This window comes from Taudactylus pleione, unplaced genomic scaffold, assembly GCF_031769625.1.
Source record: "Taudactylus pleione unplaced genomic scaffold, aTauple2 ptg000897l, whole genome shotgun sequence".
Taxonomy (NCBI): Eukaryota; Metazoa; Chordata; class Amphibia; order Anura; family Myobatrachidae; genus Taudactylus; species Taudactylus pleione.
In genome coordinates this window covers 3,425,655-3,442,288 of record NW_028285298.1, presented here as the reverse complement: position 1 = coordinate 3,442,288, position 16,634 = coordinate 3,425,655, and the positions used below count along the sequence as shown (strand labels likewise).

Genomic DNA, 16,634 nt, shown 5'->3' with positions numbered 1-16,634 from the left:
TTAGCATAGATGGTACAATACATCATCACGTTTTCTTTACTTTGAGTTATTTGCCTGTTTAATAAATGTATTAGTACTGTCCTCCTGAACGTATGTAACCCAGAATCAGGAAACCATTGGTGGTTTACACTATCGACAGCCATCAGTGCAGCTGCTCTCACTTACAACCATTTTCCACCAAAAACCCGGGTCTGACCTGGGTTTTCAGACATGGGGCCTGATTCCAGAGCTGGACGCTCTTTGAGAGCTCTCGCTCTGAGTCAGGGCGTCCCTGTTTTTTTTTTTTAAAGACGGCCTCCTGGCCGCTCGCTAAGCTGTGGGTGGCCACCCACAGCTTTAGTGAGCGGCCAGGTGAAGGTCGCGACCATCGGGGCTTGCCAGTGAGCTTTCGGCTCTAATAGAGCCGGAAGCTCACCCACTGACATCACTCGTGATGTCAGTGGGGCCGCCCCCAAACGGCAGGCGTTCCTTCGGGAACGCCTCCGTTTGGCCAGCCACCCCCCCCTGCCCGCCTCCAAAACGGGGCAAGCTGTCAATCACAATCGACAGCTGCCCCGCTTTGGTGTGAGACCCGTAGCGACAGAGCGCCCGTCGCTGGCCGGGTCTCACGCATGCGCACACCGGAGCCGGCTCCGGCTTGCACATGCGCAGTGGGGGACCATCGACCCGCTTGCGAGCGCTGTGCGCTCTCGAGCGGGTCTGATTCAGGCCCATGGTTCTAACCCAGGTGAGACCCCGTTTACACTGCACCTTTGATCTGGGTTATTCCCAGGTCAGCCCTGTTCACACTGAACCCGGGTCTGCTCTGCTAAACTTGTGAGGTCATAAAAAGTGGGAGGTGATTGCTCCACAACCACCAATCAGCTAATTTTAGGCATGACCCAGGTCGTATAACCTGGGTCGCGCCGTTTACACTGCTCCATTACCCGGGTCCATCCTGGGTCTGACCCTGGTAGCTACCTGGGTTGGATTCCCGAGTCACTTGACCCGGGTTATTTTTCAGGGACCCTTTTCCACTGAGCCGCGACCCAGATAGACCCGGCAATAACCTGGGTTACTACAGCAGTGGTAAGGGAGTATAACAGAGAGGCAGGACTCGGCAGGTGGCAGACCTATCAGGAAAGTTATCTAGGCCATACAAGGCATGCCAGGGATGGGGGTTAGCACTGGGGCAGGGCTAAGTGCTGCTGGCCAGGATAGAATAAAACCTCAACGTGCTGTCAGCCATCGATGGCAAAACCATTGATCAATGGTGGATGACCATCCCTAACGTAACATCAGAAATGGAACAAAGGTGGTGCTCAGGGGCGGATGTTAGGGTCAGGGCGCCCCTTGGGCACAACAGTAATGACCAACTACAGTTTGGGTTAGGCGCTCCATGATATGTATGGGGTAGCTGTGGTATGATAGGTAGGGGGGGAAATAAAAAAAGATAACATAAAAAAATGCAAAAGCTGAGTGATGTCACTTGAGTCTTCAAACGTATAAGTGTATAACTGCAGGAAGGTGTCGTCTTATAACGCCTGTTCCATTGTATCAGCCCTGGGAATGCAGCTGACACTCCAGCGACATTCCCATGACACGTCCATGAGACGCCCTTTTCTTGTGTTCACTTCAGGCCACCGCCAAGGAACGCCCATGACCTTACGCCGCCAGTTCTAATGCCTACGATTCTGTACACAACAGGGGGTCTCTGCGTGCACTGCCGCTGGGATTTTCAGGACTTTGCCCGCATGCGCACTGGCAGATAATCAGTCACCTGCGCAAACATCGACATTGCGATCAGGTCCCCAGTGTTTTCATTCATTCAAGCAATGAGCTGACATGGGAGATGGGGCAGCAGTACAGCGCACAGACGTTACCTTCTCGAGGTCACAGTGTAGGCTAATACACGGATCACATATCAGTAGCAGATAATCGTAGGAAACACTTTCCCATACACTAATGCTGGTAGCACACATCAATTATGTTCTTATCTGGACGAACAGTTTGATAGCCGAATAATCACATCAATCACCAATATTATCACACAATGGCATCTGAAACAATCCAATCATTTACCCGGTAGATAATTTGTCCTGTAACAAACCATACCCACGCATGCACCAATCAGGATTTGCTGTAATGACACCTAATGACATACACCGTGGTACTGCTTTAAAAAAAAAAAGGAGAATTTAAACAAAAAGTTTTTTTTTTTTTGATCAAAGTTCTTCAATGTGATTGTTTTACAGGGGGAATTTGCAGTTGCAGTAAAACAACAGTTATATGCTACAGTTTCTAGAAGGTTAAAGGTATATAAGGCAGATGTTAAGATGTTAATATGCTACAGGTTCTTTAAGGAGGAACGGCACCATGCAGCCAGCATTGCTTCTGATGCTCCAGGCAGGCACCCTGCCGTCTCTGCAGCCTCTCGGGGCATCCACAGGGCGCTCCAGGACCCTGCTACGCCGATTTTCGGCTCAGCTGTCTCCGCACCGATGCAATGTTGGATTGCTCCGGTGATTTTGTATTCACAGCTGCTTCTTGCAGGCGAGTTGGAGCGTTAATTATTGGGGGCACTTAAATCAATATTCTTGAGAACACGCAGGACCAGTGGAGGCATTATCCATATCAACCAATTAGCTTCTAGCCAGGGGCGTATTAAGAATGGAGGGGGCCCGTGTGCATTCCATGTCCGGGGCCCCCTCCTCTCTCCCCAGCGGCCGCCAGCGCACTAGCAGCAACAGTAGACTCCGGGTACTAGTCCGCGGCGGACATTTTCCAGACGTTTTGTGTAGCGCTGCTCCAGCCGACGTGGGACTTCGGAGAGGTGAGTATAAAATAGTATGGGTGTGCGGTGTGGGCCTGCACCAGGGGCGGACTGGGGCTGTACATCAGCCCTGGCAGTCCACACTGTGGGTGCTCGTGAAGGGGGCGTGGTTTAGTTTCAAGAGGGGGGTTCCACGAGTCACGGGGGCCTGGCCTCACGGGATCATATGGATGACTGCCGGACCTATGTCCAGTGGTCTAAATCCTGACGCCAAAGACCGGCAGCAGTGAAGATCCAAACAGGTAAGTATACTAACTAACCTAACCCTCTCCCCCCCTAACCCTAACCCTCCCTTGGGGGTTCCCAACCCTAACCTCCCCCCTAGTGCCTAACCCCCCGTAAGTGCCTAAACGTAACCCCCCCAGCTGTCCGCGCCCACTGCCTGGCTTACCTTCATTCGGTATTCCGGGCTCCCGGCGTAGAGATAATTTTGACGCCTATCATTAGTCCCCTGTCGGGATTGTACAGTCAGGAAGCCAGCGGTCGGCATTTCGACCGTCGGCTTCTGACTGCATTCCGGCCTCACGGCACGCCACCCTCTCCTCCCTGGCCCACTGCAGCCACCCCTTCCCTCCCCCGGAGCTAATACCCTGCATCCGGCAGCGTTGGGTGGAGGGCGGGGGTACCAACCTCCTTGAACCGGACCAGAGACCATCGGCCCTTTTGACAAATGCCAGAAGTGCCAGATGGCCAATCCGGCCCTGCCCTGCACCCATTATAAATACGCCCCTGCTTCTAGCTGTCATTAATCTAGTCCATTCTATAAAATGAGTCTATCAATGACCACAACGGCTAACATTCCAGGGGGGGGGATCCACCCCCAATCTGACCAAACCACCCCCAGAGCAGACCATCGCCTCTCAGACGAAACCTCTTCCCTGGAGGGTCTTTCAGGTGCTGCAGATCAGGACAGGTGCGCTGTACACTTTAAAGATTTGCCACTGGAAATAAACCTATTATTAAATTGAAGTATTACAAAATAATGGCCCTGATTCAGAGCCGCTCGTAAGCGGCCGCTCGTTCGTTCTGACCGATGTTCGCACATCTGCGCATGCGTACGGATTTTAATACGCATGTGCGAACCAGTCAGTTCGGCCGAAAATCGTTTGTTCGCTATATAGCGAATGCCTGCTATTTTGAGTGACAGGAGGAGGCGTATGTGGGTGGTAACAGGGGAAGGTGTTTGAAAACGGGGGAGTGGAATTCGAACGCAGGCGTGCTTAAAGGTCAAAACGGGCGTTTTAAGGGAGTGCATAATTAATACAGCAGCGTCATTGACCATGTCACTTGTTTTTTTTTTACTCAGAACTGCTCGCAAAATAGCGGTTGAAAAAACCAGCCACAAGAATAGCGAGCAGTTCATACGCTGTTCGATGTACTCGATTAATCTAATAAATAGCGGACATGACGTATGGTGCGAGCGGCAAGGGGGCATATTTTTCAAAATTACAACCGCAAGTTTTGCTCGCTCGTTCAGACTTAGAGGCGTGAACAGACCGCAATTAGCGAACGGTTCATTTGAATAGCCACCCCTTGTTTTAGAACGAACGACCGCAAATAGCGAGCGGCTCTGAATGAGGGCCAATGTTCTTCTAACCAGGAATGGTTAACACAGGATGGGACTTGTCGTTCAGTTCTGCCCAGGGAGAACCGTGCATGCTATGATTACAGGTACCTGATCAGAGGCGTCCTTGGCTCTTGCTAAACATTTAAAAAAAAGGTTGTTAACTACTATGTAACTGCTTGTTTACCATGTACAGGAAGGAAAGTGCTTGATGCCTCTCCGGTATTCGTTCTGAACAAGCCAGAATCACCAGCAGAACAAGAATATACAGCATTTATTCCTGGCCAAGTCACCTTGTCTGCAGGCTCGCAACATGCAGTCACTGTCACCCTCCCCATTCCAGGTAGTAAATACCATTCACCGCAATGCTCACATCTCAAGGTTGAAAATGGGGTGTGTGATAGGATTTTACTGTTTTACTGCTGGAAGGACAAAGGATGATAGGAGACGGTTGGCATCTTTAAAGGAGAAGGACCCGCTTATCCAATTGGATGACTTGGGCCTATCTATCTTTTAAAGGGTAAATCTAAATAATGTGTGCAGAGAGCCAAGCTTAAATATTTGCAGATCTCCATGATAAGCATCAATGGGCCTGATTCAGAGCCGTTCGCTATTTGCGGTCGTTCGTTCAAAAACAAGGGGTGGCTATTCAAATGATCTGTTCGCAAATTGCAGTCTTTTCACACCTCTAAGTCTGATCGAGCGAGCAAAACATACGCTCGTTTATTTGATAAAAACGCCCCCTGGCCGCTCGCACCATACGTCATGTCCGCTATTTATTAGATTAATCGAGTACATCGTACAGCGTATGAACTGCTCGCTATTCTTGTGGTTGGTTTTTTCAACCACTATTTTGCGAGCAGTTCTGAGTTAAAAAAAACCAAGTGACGTGGTCAATGACGCTGCTGTATTAATTATGCACTCCCTTAAAACGCCCGTTTTGACCTTTAAGCACGCCTGCGTTCGAATTCCACTCCCCCGTTTTCAAACACCTTCCCCTGTTACCACCCACATACGCCTCATTCTGTCACTCAAAATAGCAGGCACTCGCTATATAGCGTACAAACGATTTTCGGCCGCACTGACTGGTTCGCGCATGCGTACTAAAAATCGTACGCATGCGCAGATGTGCGAACATCGCTCGGAACGAGCGTACGGCCGCTAGCGAGCGGCTCTGAATGAGGGCCAATGTGTTTATCAAGTGTTATCACCAGTAATAGAACTTTCCAAAAGATATTGCCGCTCTTTGAAGACTGCTTTCATGGTAAGGAGCTCCTTTTCTCATAACCATGGATATCCTTAAAACATGGGCTGTTAGGGTGCCCCGAGGATCCAGTCTGGGAACCTTTGCACTATGGCAATAACTGAAATATAAGAGCCCTTTATACATGACACCCATATACCACAAAATACCATCCAGCCTGCATGTTCTACTGTCCTAAACTCTGTGCCCACCACTAGGGGGACCATGCAGAGTCACACGTCACTTTTTTAATTCACCAATGTGGTCGGAACTGCACAGACAAAATAAAACATTGCCTATGGGGACTAATGAAAGACTGACCTTAAAGCTGGGATGCCTGAAGGTTTTGTACTTTAAGGTACAACTGGGACAGGGAGTGCAAACTTCCAAATACCTCTTCCCCCTTGCAAGCAGTCTACCTTCCGAAAATGTAAAAAGTCTGTAGTACAAAAATGGGGGTGTTGTTCCCGAAAATGTAGGCATGATTTATTCTTAGGTGTGTTCTTATTCTAGAAAATGATACAAATTTGCAGGGGGTCAGTAGCTAATACTAGAAATTATAAATTGAACTGCATGCTTCAGAGTTCATGGGCCACGGTGAGCGTGCCACGTTCCCAGCGAGGTCTCCTCAATATCCGATCATAAGGGAATCCTGTATAGTGGCAGGATCCAGGTAGGTCTATCCATGCAGTCTGCTACACCCTGGATTTACCTCAGAACCCCCCTTCCTTGACCACCGGGTATAGTGCAACCTAGTCCTGCCAATTACGCCAACTCTTCATGTGAGTATCTCACTGACTGTTCATTGGTCACTATACAGAAAGAGGGGCAAGACGGGCCACAGAGATACAGTACCCTTCTTTGCAACCTCAACAGTGACAAAATGAGTTGGATTATAGGAATATCAACAAAAACTGCAATGCAAAAAAATTATAGAACCTTTGGCGACAAGTATCTCGTACTTTGGCCTCCGGTTTAAAGGATAACTCAACCCACAACTATAGACATGGTAAATAACTCAGAAAGTGCTCAATTACCTGGACTTCCTTGATCCTCAGTGTATCACTTCCACATTTCATTCTCCTGCAGAATTGCCAAACACTGTTGCGGCACCATTAGAGACCTTGGTAGACCTGCCAAAAGGACAGCACTGGTAAGTGACCTTACACCAAAAACAGAATAACAATTGAAATATAACTTTAACATACATTTAAGCTATCAAAAGGAGCTTTCCCATTTAGACTGTAAGCTCTCACGAGCAGGGCCCTCTTCCCTCTATTGCCTAGCCCTCCCGTCACGCAGCCTAACCCTAATGCCGACATTCTGAGATGTCACATTTTATAACAATGGGCCTGATTCAGAGCCACTCGTAAGCGTCAGCTCGTTCGCTCCGAGCGATGTTTGCCCAACTGCGTATGCGTACGGATCGTTATACGCATGCGCGAACCAGTCAGTGCGGCCGAAATTCATGTGCTCGCAAAATAGCGAATGCCTGATAATTTGAGTGACAGGATGAGGCGTATGTGGGTGGTAACAGGGGAAGGTGCTTGAAAACGGGGAGTGGAGATCCGATCGCAGGCGTGCTTAAAGGTCAAAACGGGCGTTTTATGGGTGTGCATATTTAAAACAGCAGCGTCATTGACCACGTCACTGGGTTATTTTTTAACCAGAACTGCTCGCAAAATTGTGGTAGCAAAAACCAACCACAAGAATAGCGAGCAGCTCATACCCTGTTTGATGTACTCGATTAATCTAATAAATAGCGGACATGACGTAGGATGCGAGCGGCCAGGGGGCGTAGTTTCCCAAAAAACGACCGCAAGTTTTGTTCGCTCGTTCAGACCTAGAGGCGTGAACAGACCGCAAACAGCGAACGGTTCATTTGAATAGCCACCCTTATTTTCAGGACGAGCGAGCGCTAATTGCGTCCGGCTCTGAATCAGGCCCAATGTCAACATAACTGTCAACATTGTGGTGCTGACATTGTTATTGTCGACCTAATGCCTGTATCCCCATTTCATATAACATAGCAACTAGTGGACAGTGGAGCTCAGAGATTAATTATAAAGGTACGTACACACACAACGAATTGTTGAACGATTTAACTATAACTACATCGTTATCGTTCAAAAAATCGTTCAGTGTAAAACGATGAACGATTATCGTTCATGCGCGTTCACGTTTGTCGATTGTAGTTTGTAGCTCAGTCAGACTGGCCAACTGAACGATTTTCAATAGAAGTTGCAACATTTTTCCTTCAACGCACAGAAAATCATTTATTAAGTAAAGTAAAACCAACTACTTTGTAAAACGGTTTTCATTACTTACATCGTTGTGTGTGTATGCACCGTTAAGCTGCATACACACACAACGATTTTGTTACCAACGATTTTATGAACGATTTTCTGTCAGATTTTTTAAAGTGTAAGTGTAATGAACGATTTTTATGAACTACAAACGATTTTTGCATATTCCCTTAATGAAAATCGTTGAATTGACAAGTCTGACTGAACTACAAACTACAAACATGAACGCGCATAAACGATAATCGTTCGTTTGACTCAGGAAGTGAACGATTTTTTTCAAACGATTATCGTTAAACGATATCGTTAAACGATAATCGTTCAAAAAATCGTTGTGTGTGTATGCAGCTTAACAGTTGATGCTAATAAGACCCACAAAGCATTGGTATAGTGAATGCTGTTACTATTTGGTAGTTACAAAATTATTTGACTTGACCAATATTCATGATAATACATCTTATTATTATTAACCCCTAGAGCAGTGTTTCCCAAACTCATTTCTCAGGGAGCACTAACAGTGCAGGCTTTCCATTTCTCCTAGTTGGTGCACAGGTGTATTCATTAGTGTCTGACACATTTAAAAGATCCACAGGTGGAGATAATTATTACACTAGTGAGTCTGTGAGAAGACCTGGAAAACATGCACTGTTAGTGTTCCCTGAGGACTGAGTTTGGGAAACGCTGGACCCTGCAGGTTATAGGGCAGGGGTTCCCAACCACGGTCCTCAAGGCACACTAACAGTCCAGGTTTTGAGGATAACCATACTGGAGCACAGGTGACTTAATTAGTACCTCAGTTATTTTGATTTAACCATCTGTGCTCAAGCCTGGATATCACCAAAACCAGGACTGTTAGTGTGCCTTGAGGACCGAGGTTGGGAATCACTGTTATAGGGAATTGAATCTTGTACACAAACATAGGTCCCTCTACTGTGGATTTGTCAGCCAACTGGTTAATTTTAAACACAATAACAATTAACAGTTTTATTTACCAATATTTTTTTTTTCATAAAGGGCTAATTGCCATTTTATAGCTGTACCTTGTACCCCAGGTTGTTAGATTAAGATGCTCAAATCACTGTTTAACATTTATGTCCCTACTGTTCTGATGTGGGTAGGACAGACCTGACAGGACTTAATTTCCCATTTCAGGACAGTTGGAAGATGGGAACTGAATGCACCTCCTGTAGGTGAATGCGACATTAAAAGGGTCTTATTAGGAAACGAGGATGGGGGAGGCCCAGCAGCCAGCAACTTCATAGTCCTGGACGCACTACTGTGAGGATGTGGCATATCCCATCCTGACGTGCCTATACGTGGCTATACCCTGTCTGATGAGGCCTTCATATGTGCAATGCCGCCACGTAACGTGAACATACATTTCAACTTCAAGGTAGTCTGGATGTCTGGAAAAGGCCCTTAAATCTGGTCTGTCCAATCTAATACCCCTTTTCCACCTAAATTCTGGGTCTGACCCGAAGTTGGAACAAAGGGCCTGATTCAGAGCTGAACGCTCTGACCAGAGCGCTCGATCTGAATCAGGGACCTCCTTGGCCTCTTGGCCGCTCGTATAACTGTGGGTGACCACAGAGCCAAAATCACTCCCACTGACATCACTAGTGATGTCAGTGGGGCCGGCTTCAGACGGTAGGCGTTCCCATGGGAACGCCTCCGTCTGGCAGGCACGCCCCCGGCACGCCCACCAATGGGGGCGTGCTGTCAATCAACATCGACAGCATGCCCCCTTTGGTGCGAGACCCGGAGCGATGGAAAGCCTGTCGCTCCCCGGGTCTCGCGCATGCGCACGACGGAGCTCCCTCTGTCGTGCGCATGCGCAGTGGGGAACATCGACCCGCTTGCGAGCGTCCTGACGCTCACGAGCGGGTCTGAATGACCCCCAAAGTTCCTATCCGGATCAGACCCGGAATTTTGCCGGCGCCGACTCAGGATATTCCCGAGTCAGCGCCGCTAACACCGCAGTCGGGTCTGCATAGACCCGGCTTTTGCGGAGTGAAGGTGGTCGCTTGGAGATGACGTCATCTCCAAGCGCCACTGAAGCTGGACCAATCGGCCGGCTAGCAGCGCACTCCAGGTCATCGTGACCCGGAGTGCGCTGTTTGCACAGCTGGGTTTCACGGGCTACGCCCGTGTTAAACCCTGCTAGTTACCTGGGTTGGATTGCCAGGTCACTCGACCTGGCGATCCAACCCTCTCCCCTTTTACACCAGGGAGCTGCCCGGGTTAACCCTTCAAAAACCCAGTTTTAGCTCCGGTGTAAAAGGGGTATTAATCTGTACAGATGACAGGTATTGTGTTACTGAGATTGAAGCATCTCCCCAGTAGGCCCCCATGGTGGTGCCACACCCTATGTTTCCGCCCACTTACACCCCTAAATGGCATAACCGGTAGAACTTTACACATACCTGCCAATAGTCCCATATTGTATAGCACTATATGAAATTTAAGGGTCCAGAAAAGTGTATAGTTCATGCATTTGGGGAATGGCTCCAACAAATAAGTGTTTGCATTTGTTCCTTTACGACATGGGACCTGATTCAGACCTGTTCGCTAGATGCGGCCGCTCGCTCCCTGCGTATGCAAATTCGGCTAAGTGACGGCATGGCAGGCGATCGCACGGCAAGGCATAAGCACACCCACTATGTCTTGGCGAGCGATCACTGTGTGTATGCAGACGACCATTAGTGTATGTACAGACACCCACTAGCGCACGTCATCTCCAGGAAGTATATTAAAACCTTGGTACATCGAGCACCATCGGATGCGATCGCAGCGCTTGTGGCTGCCTCTACCCTAAAGCAAGCACTGCAAGGACATTTCATTGTAAAAACAAACCAAGTGACGTGTACTATGACGCTGCCTGTTAATTATGCACGCCTCTGAAACGACGTTGAAACACTCAGGCACGCCTGCATTTGCACCTCCACTCTCCCGTTTTTAGTGGCCTGCCCCTGTTATCACCCTCAAATGGCCTCTCCTGTCACTCATTACACTGGGCTGTCTTTGCAGGGCGAGCGAGCAGTTCCCGATCGCTAGGAGTAGTTCGCGCACGCGCATTGCGATGCATGCGCAGATTAGCTAACATCGGCAGCAACGAGCGGACGCTTGCTAGCGAACGGATCTGAATCAGGTCCATGGTCTGGGCAAACCAAAGACGTGGGCGATGTTACTCTGAATTTTTGCACCTGGAATTGTCACGACCAGGGCTGTGCGTGTCCAGGGCCAGCGAGCCTTACCTGTTCTGAAGCTGTGGCGGGGGCATCTGGAGGTCAGCGCTGCAAACCTCAGGGTCACGCAGGCACAGAGTACTGAATGCAGGTGTCAGTTTGGGTCACTTTAGGCAGTGCTGCAGAACAACATGGGTGCCACCATCTTGGATTTCATCAGGTGACTCATTTCAGCCAATCCAGCCGGAGCATTATCAGGAATCCTAGTAACCATGCACTTCCTTTGGTATTTAAGGGCTGCTGAGCAGTCCTTTCTTTGCCAGTGCAACGGTTATCCCAGTGCAAGCTGGGTACTAGTTCTCTGTGCTCCCTTGCTGTTACCTGTTCCTAGCGGGATGCAATCAGGAAGCCGGCTGACATCATACCGACAGCCGGCTTACCGACTGTCATATCCCGGCGAGGGTGAAATGACCGGCGTCTAGATGTAGACGCCGCTCATTTTACCGATGCCGGGAGACCAGCACCCGGCATCCCGATCAAAAGGAATCCGGGCGCCGTGAGCGGACAGCCACGTGGGGGTGTTAGGTTAGGTTTAGGGCTCCCGGAAGGATTTAGGATTAGGCATCCCCCTGGGAGGTTAGGGGGAGGGAGGGTTAGGCATCCCCGGTGGGAGGTTAGTGTTAGGCAACCCCCCGGGGGACTCAGGTTTAGGCAGCGGTGAAGGGGGGGTAGGTTTAGGCACTTAGAGGGGGGATTAAGGTTAGGCACTTGGGGGAGGTTAGGGTTAGGCACCCCTAAGGGAGGGTTAGGGGGGTAGGTTAGTTAGTACTTATCTGGGGACGATCGGGATTTCCAGCGCTGTCGGGCTGCCGCTGCTGGGATCTGTTCCTCTGTCGGCCATGCGGCCGGCAGTATAACATACCGATTCCATTCCTAGCTGTTATCCTCAGACCCTGCTCGCTCCAGACTCCAGTCACCCTCGTCAGACCTCTGTGTGACAGCAGTGCTACTCCAGGCTACCACCCCTAGGGGGACTTCTGCTGATAGCCGAACAGTCTGTGCTTCTCCCCAGTCATCCAGTTACCAGTCACCTGTACCCTGCGTACCTATCGGGTATACTTCCGTTTGGATCACCACCTTGCCAGCAGGCCACTCATGAATAATACCCCTCTGAAGCCTGCATCCTTCCAGTACCAGCAATCTGCCCTGAAAACCTCTCCTGGTTCCACTCCGGGTCCAAGTCCTCTTTCACCCGTGACAGGAATATTGGGTGACATATGTGGATAATACTGTGCCTGTCTATTACTGCAGCTGTGTTTATATTTTCGTACTGTCGCTTTTCTCTCATGGAATTTATCGCTTGTGGTTGGGCTGTCATTCGCTTCACCCCATGCATGAAGGGGTTACCACGGAGCCTGCAATGGCTTTCTCATACCTTAGGGTGGGGAAACCCAGGGGCGTAACTAGGTATTTAAAGGTCCCATAGCAAAAGTTTTTAAGGGCCCCTATGTACCACCCAATGGTGAAAAATGTATATAACACATGTAACTTTGACAAGGAAGATGGGCCCCCCTCAGCTCTGGGCTCCATAGCAGCCACACTCCTTGCACCTATGGTACTTGTGTGTACTGTAGCAATCATTATCCAGCCTATATCAGTAGTATTATCCCGGCTATATCAGGAGTAATCATTATCCAGCCTATATCAGTAGTAATTATTATATATTTCCAGTCCTGTCTTTGCAGGAACACCATGGGCAATACTGCAGCAGCAGCAGTCAGCAGGCTGTTTGTTTGGAGGGGGAGTGTTTAGGAGGAGGAACATGCAGGCAATATGCTGATTCAGTTTCATTTCTCTCCCTGCACACAGTAACTTATCTGGCAACTCTCATATGTCCCAGAGCTGTCACTTCCCGGCCAGTCACATGCCCTCCCAGCCTGCGCCTGCGCAACAGCTGGCGTATAGAACTACAACTCCCGGCAAGCTCTGCGGTGCGCCCCTTCTCGCTGATCTAGGTGCTGCGTGCTCGTGTTGCTTGTGGGTAATGTAGTCCTTCTGTAAACCCCGCTGACCGCAGGTTGTCCTGGCCATGGCTTCAGCGGGGAACCTGGAGGCTTCGGAGCGCGGCCACCAGCGGCCCTTCCTGATCGGTGTGAGCGGGGGCACCGCTAGCGGCAAGGTGAGGGGTGCACTTTGGTGTGTGTGTGAGACATGGCCCGCGTGCTGGTGAGATATAGCTACCGGGGTACCTGGAGAGGGGGGCTGCCAGAGATATAGCAGACAAGCAGTGACCAGGTGAGTGGGAGCATTAGTGCAATAACCTGGTGCTCACCATAGTGCATTGTTACTATCACTGTCATAGTGTATGGGAGTTACCATAGTGCATTTTCAATATCATAGTATATGAGAGTTACCTGGTCACCATAGTGCATTATCACTATCATAGTGTATGAGAGTTACCTGGTCACCATAGTGCATTATCACTATCATAGTGTATGAGAGTTACCTGGTCACCATAGTGCATTATCACTATCATAGTGTATGAGCGTTACCTGGTCACCATAGTGCATTATCACTGTCATAGTGTATGAGAGTTACCTGGTCACCATAGTGCATTATCACTGTCATAGTGTATGGGAGTTACCATAGTGCATTATCACTGTCATAGTGTATTTTCACTATCATAGTGTATGAGAGTTACCTGGTCACCATAGTGCATTAACACTGTCATAGTGTATGGGAGTTACCATAGTGCATTATCACTATCATAGTGTATGGGAGTTACCATAGTGCATTATCACTGTCATACTGTCTGGGAGTCACCTGGTTACCATAGTGCACAGGTTCTCAAACTCTGTCCTCAGGACCCCAAACAGTGCATGTTTTCCAGGTCTCCTCACAGAATCACAAGTTAAATAATTGGCTCCACCTGTGTATCTTTTAAAATGTGTCAGTGAGTAATGAATACACCTGTGCTCCTGCTGGGTGACCTGTGTGGGGTCCTGAGGACCGAGTTAGAGAACCCCTGCCATGGTGCACTATCACTGTCATAGTGTGGTGAGCGAAAAAATGAGTGGATCCCAGGGACCCCTCACTTTAAAAAATTGGGGTCCTATTCCTCTTTTTCTGGGTCCCATCACATATTACGGTACAATGCTGGGGGAAGATAGCAGTTGGGGTATAGGGGGTGAAGGGTAAGCAGTAGCTGGGTTAGAGCTGGAGATAGAGGCAGGGAGAAGTGGGGGGTAAGTACAGGCAGTGCTGGGGGCAGGGAGGAGGTACGAGCAGACAGCCTTTGGGAAAGTGCTGGGGGGCAAGGATGGAGCTAGGGGCAGACAGAGCTAAGGGTAGGGGGTTAAGGGTAGAAATCAGCTGGGGCAGTACTGGGGAGAGGTGGTATGGATAGATAGTAGCTGGGGGTAAGTAGATGCTTAGGGACAGGCAGTACTGGGGGTAGGCTCTAAGGCACTGCAGGTATAGGTGAGACACACTACTGCAGGGGAGACACACATCCCTACTACACAAGGTCACAGCCAGGGCCGGCTCTAGGGGTGTTCGACCAGTGCGGTCGAACAGGGGCGCCACCCATAGAGGGCGCACCCCTCCCCCAACATCCCGGTTTCAGCGGGACAGTACTGTTCCGCTGTTCCACCCGTGGGCCGAAGTGGCCCGTGGGTGGTGAATCGGGAGGTTGGGGACCCCAGAGTGTGAATGGATGCTGCGGGCATGCGTGCGGCATCCATTCACGGACGGGAGAAGGCTGGGGGGAGCCCAGCCAGTGACGGAGGGCTGGGCTTCACTACCAGCCTGACGTTATTTGGAGGCGTGCCATGTGGGCACACCTCCAAATAACGTCACGTAGGGGGTGTGGCATATGGTAATGAGGCCACACCCCCAATTTCGGATAGCAGGGCGCAGTGTACTGGGCCGGCACAGGGTGCTCAGACCCCTGGAGCCGGCCCTGGTCATAGCCATAAGCCTAACCGTCTCTCTAGACACAGATGCAAGGCAGGGGAGTGTAGGCAGGCATGGGGTGTCACCGTGGTTCGCTACCCATACAGAGACCAGACTACACATCATGGGGCAGTGACAGAGAGCAGCGCTTACCATTGCTGCGGAGGAGGGTGGCCGCACAGCACTGGGACAGTCGGGACAGTCTCTGCGGTGGCTACCAGGGTCAGCGCGCCCTGTAGAGGATGCAGAGGCACTGCAGGAGACCGACCTGAGCTGGAGGAAAGAGACCAGCAAATCGACGGTGCCGGGCAGTAGGTTGTATGGGGATGCAGCACATTGGAGCAGGGGAGAGTGCCGGGTGGTGCATCTCGGGCCCGTCACAGTACAGGGTGGTGTCAGGCTGGAGGGCAGAGATCCCTCCCCTGTATAAAAGCACAGGCGTTGCTGATCAGATGGGAACAGTCGCCTGAACACATTAAAGAGAGTAGACTTGTGTCCATTCTCTGTCTGTGTAGGAGCTGAAAAAAAAAATATTTGGGGACAGTATCAGGGAGCTGAAAAAAACAAAATTCTGTGGTTTCAGCAAGTGGGGACAATATCTGTGGGGACACTGTATCTGGGAGCTGTATAAAAAATAAATTCTATGGTGCCAGCACTAAATAACGTGATGCTGATTTCACTAGCGGGACCGGATCCTACAGACTTTGATTATGAAAAAGCTGCAAACGACTGGGCCTCTAAAGGGGCGTATCCACTACCCGACTTTGTGAACAATCCGACCAAAACCAGGAGGTTTTGGTCGCATTGTTTCACAAAGTCGGGTAATGGATAGCCAGCAAGGACCAGCGATGCGTGTGCATGCTGGGTCCTTGCCATCCCCGTCTATCTACTAAACATGCCCATCAATCTGACTATGCTTGTCAGGTTCGGCATGTTCAGAGATAGGTGGAGCCCCCTGCACTGTATGACGTTCAGTGCGGGCACCTGCACCTCGGCGACCTGAAGGTCTGAACGCTAGACGTTCAGACTTTCGGGCACCTTCAAATGTGAAGTCCCCCACCCGGCACTTTTTGATGGAAAACATTTCTGGGGAGAACACTGTAGTGCATTGTTGCTATCACTGTAATTGTGAATGGGAGTTACCGGGTCACGATAGTATTTCACCATTATCACTGGGACTTTGTATGGACTTAGCTGGTCACTATTATGACTAGGAGACCCTGCAGGTGCATTGGAGCAAGTAATCTGATCATTAGAGATTTGCGTTGCAATTATAAAAAGACGTTTTGTCACATGGTGAGCAAATTGCCAAATAAGAATATCAATGGCGTTTCTGGTGACCAGTATATTCCAGGCATATCTGAAATAAAACAAAATCTTTACAGATCATTCTATTTGATATTACAGAGTATTTTTGTTGCAAAAATGTGAAAAATGACAAAGGGTAAATAATTGTAATAACCGTATTACATTGCTATTATTTTCCTGTCAGTTACCACAGGAGCACACAAGCATTATTTGCACCATTGTGAGCTATGTCCTGTTGCCACATGCTTACGTAGGCAGTGCCCTT

At 49.5% G+C, this 16,634-nt stretch overlaps 1 protein-coding gene across 2 annotated transcripts in view; it reads left to right on the top strand.

Moving 5' to 3' along the window:
- The window catches only part of UCK1 (uridine-cytidine kinase 1), a 32,290-nt gene that overhangs the window by 1,237 nt on the left and 14,419 nt on the right, over positions 1-16,634 (top strand). The window contains exon 1 of one of the 2 annotated variants that reach the window (XM_088459164.1): positions 13,093-13,286. The exons of the other annotated variant lie outside the window; for it this stretch is intronic. Within the exon in view, the coding sequence (XP_088315290.1) occupies positions 13,197-13,286 (90 nt within the window). The 5' untranslated portion in view covers positions 13,093-13,196. Of the gene's footprint in view, positions 1-13,092; positions 13,287-16,634 lie in introns of those variants that run through there. 2 annotated transcript variants of the gene reach the window in all.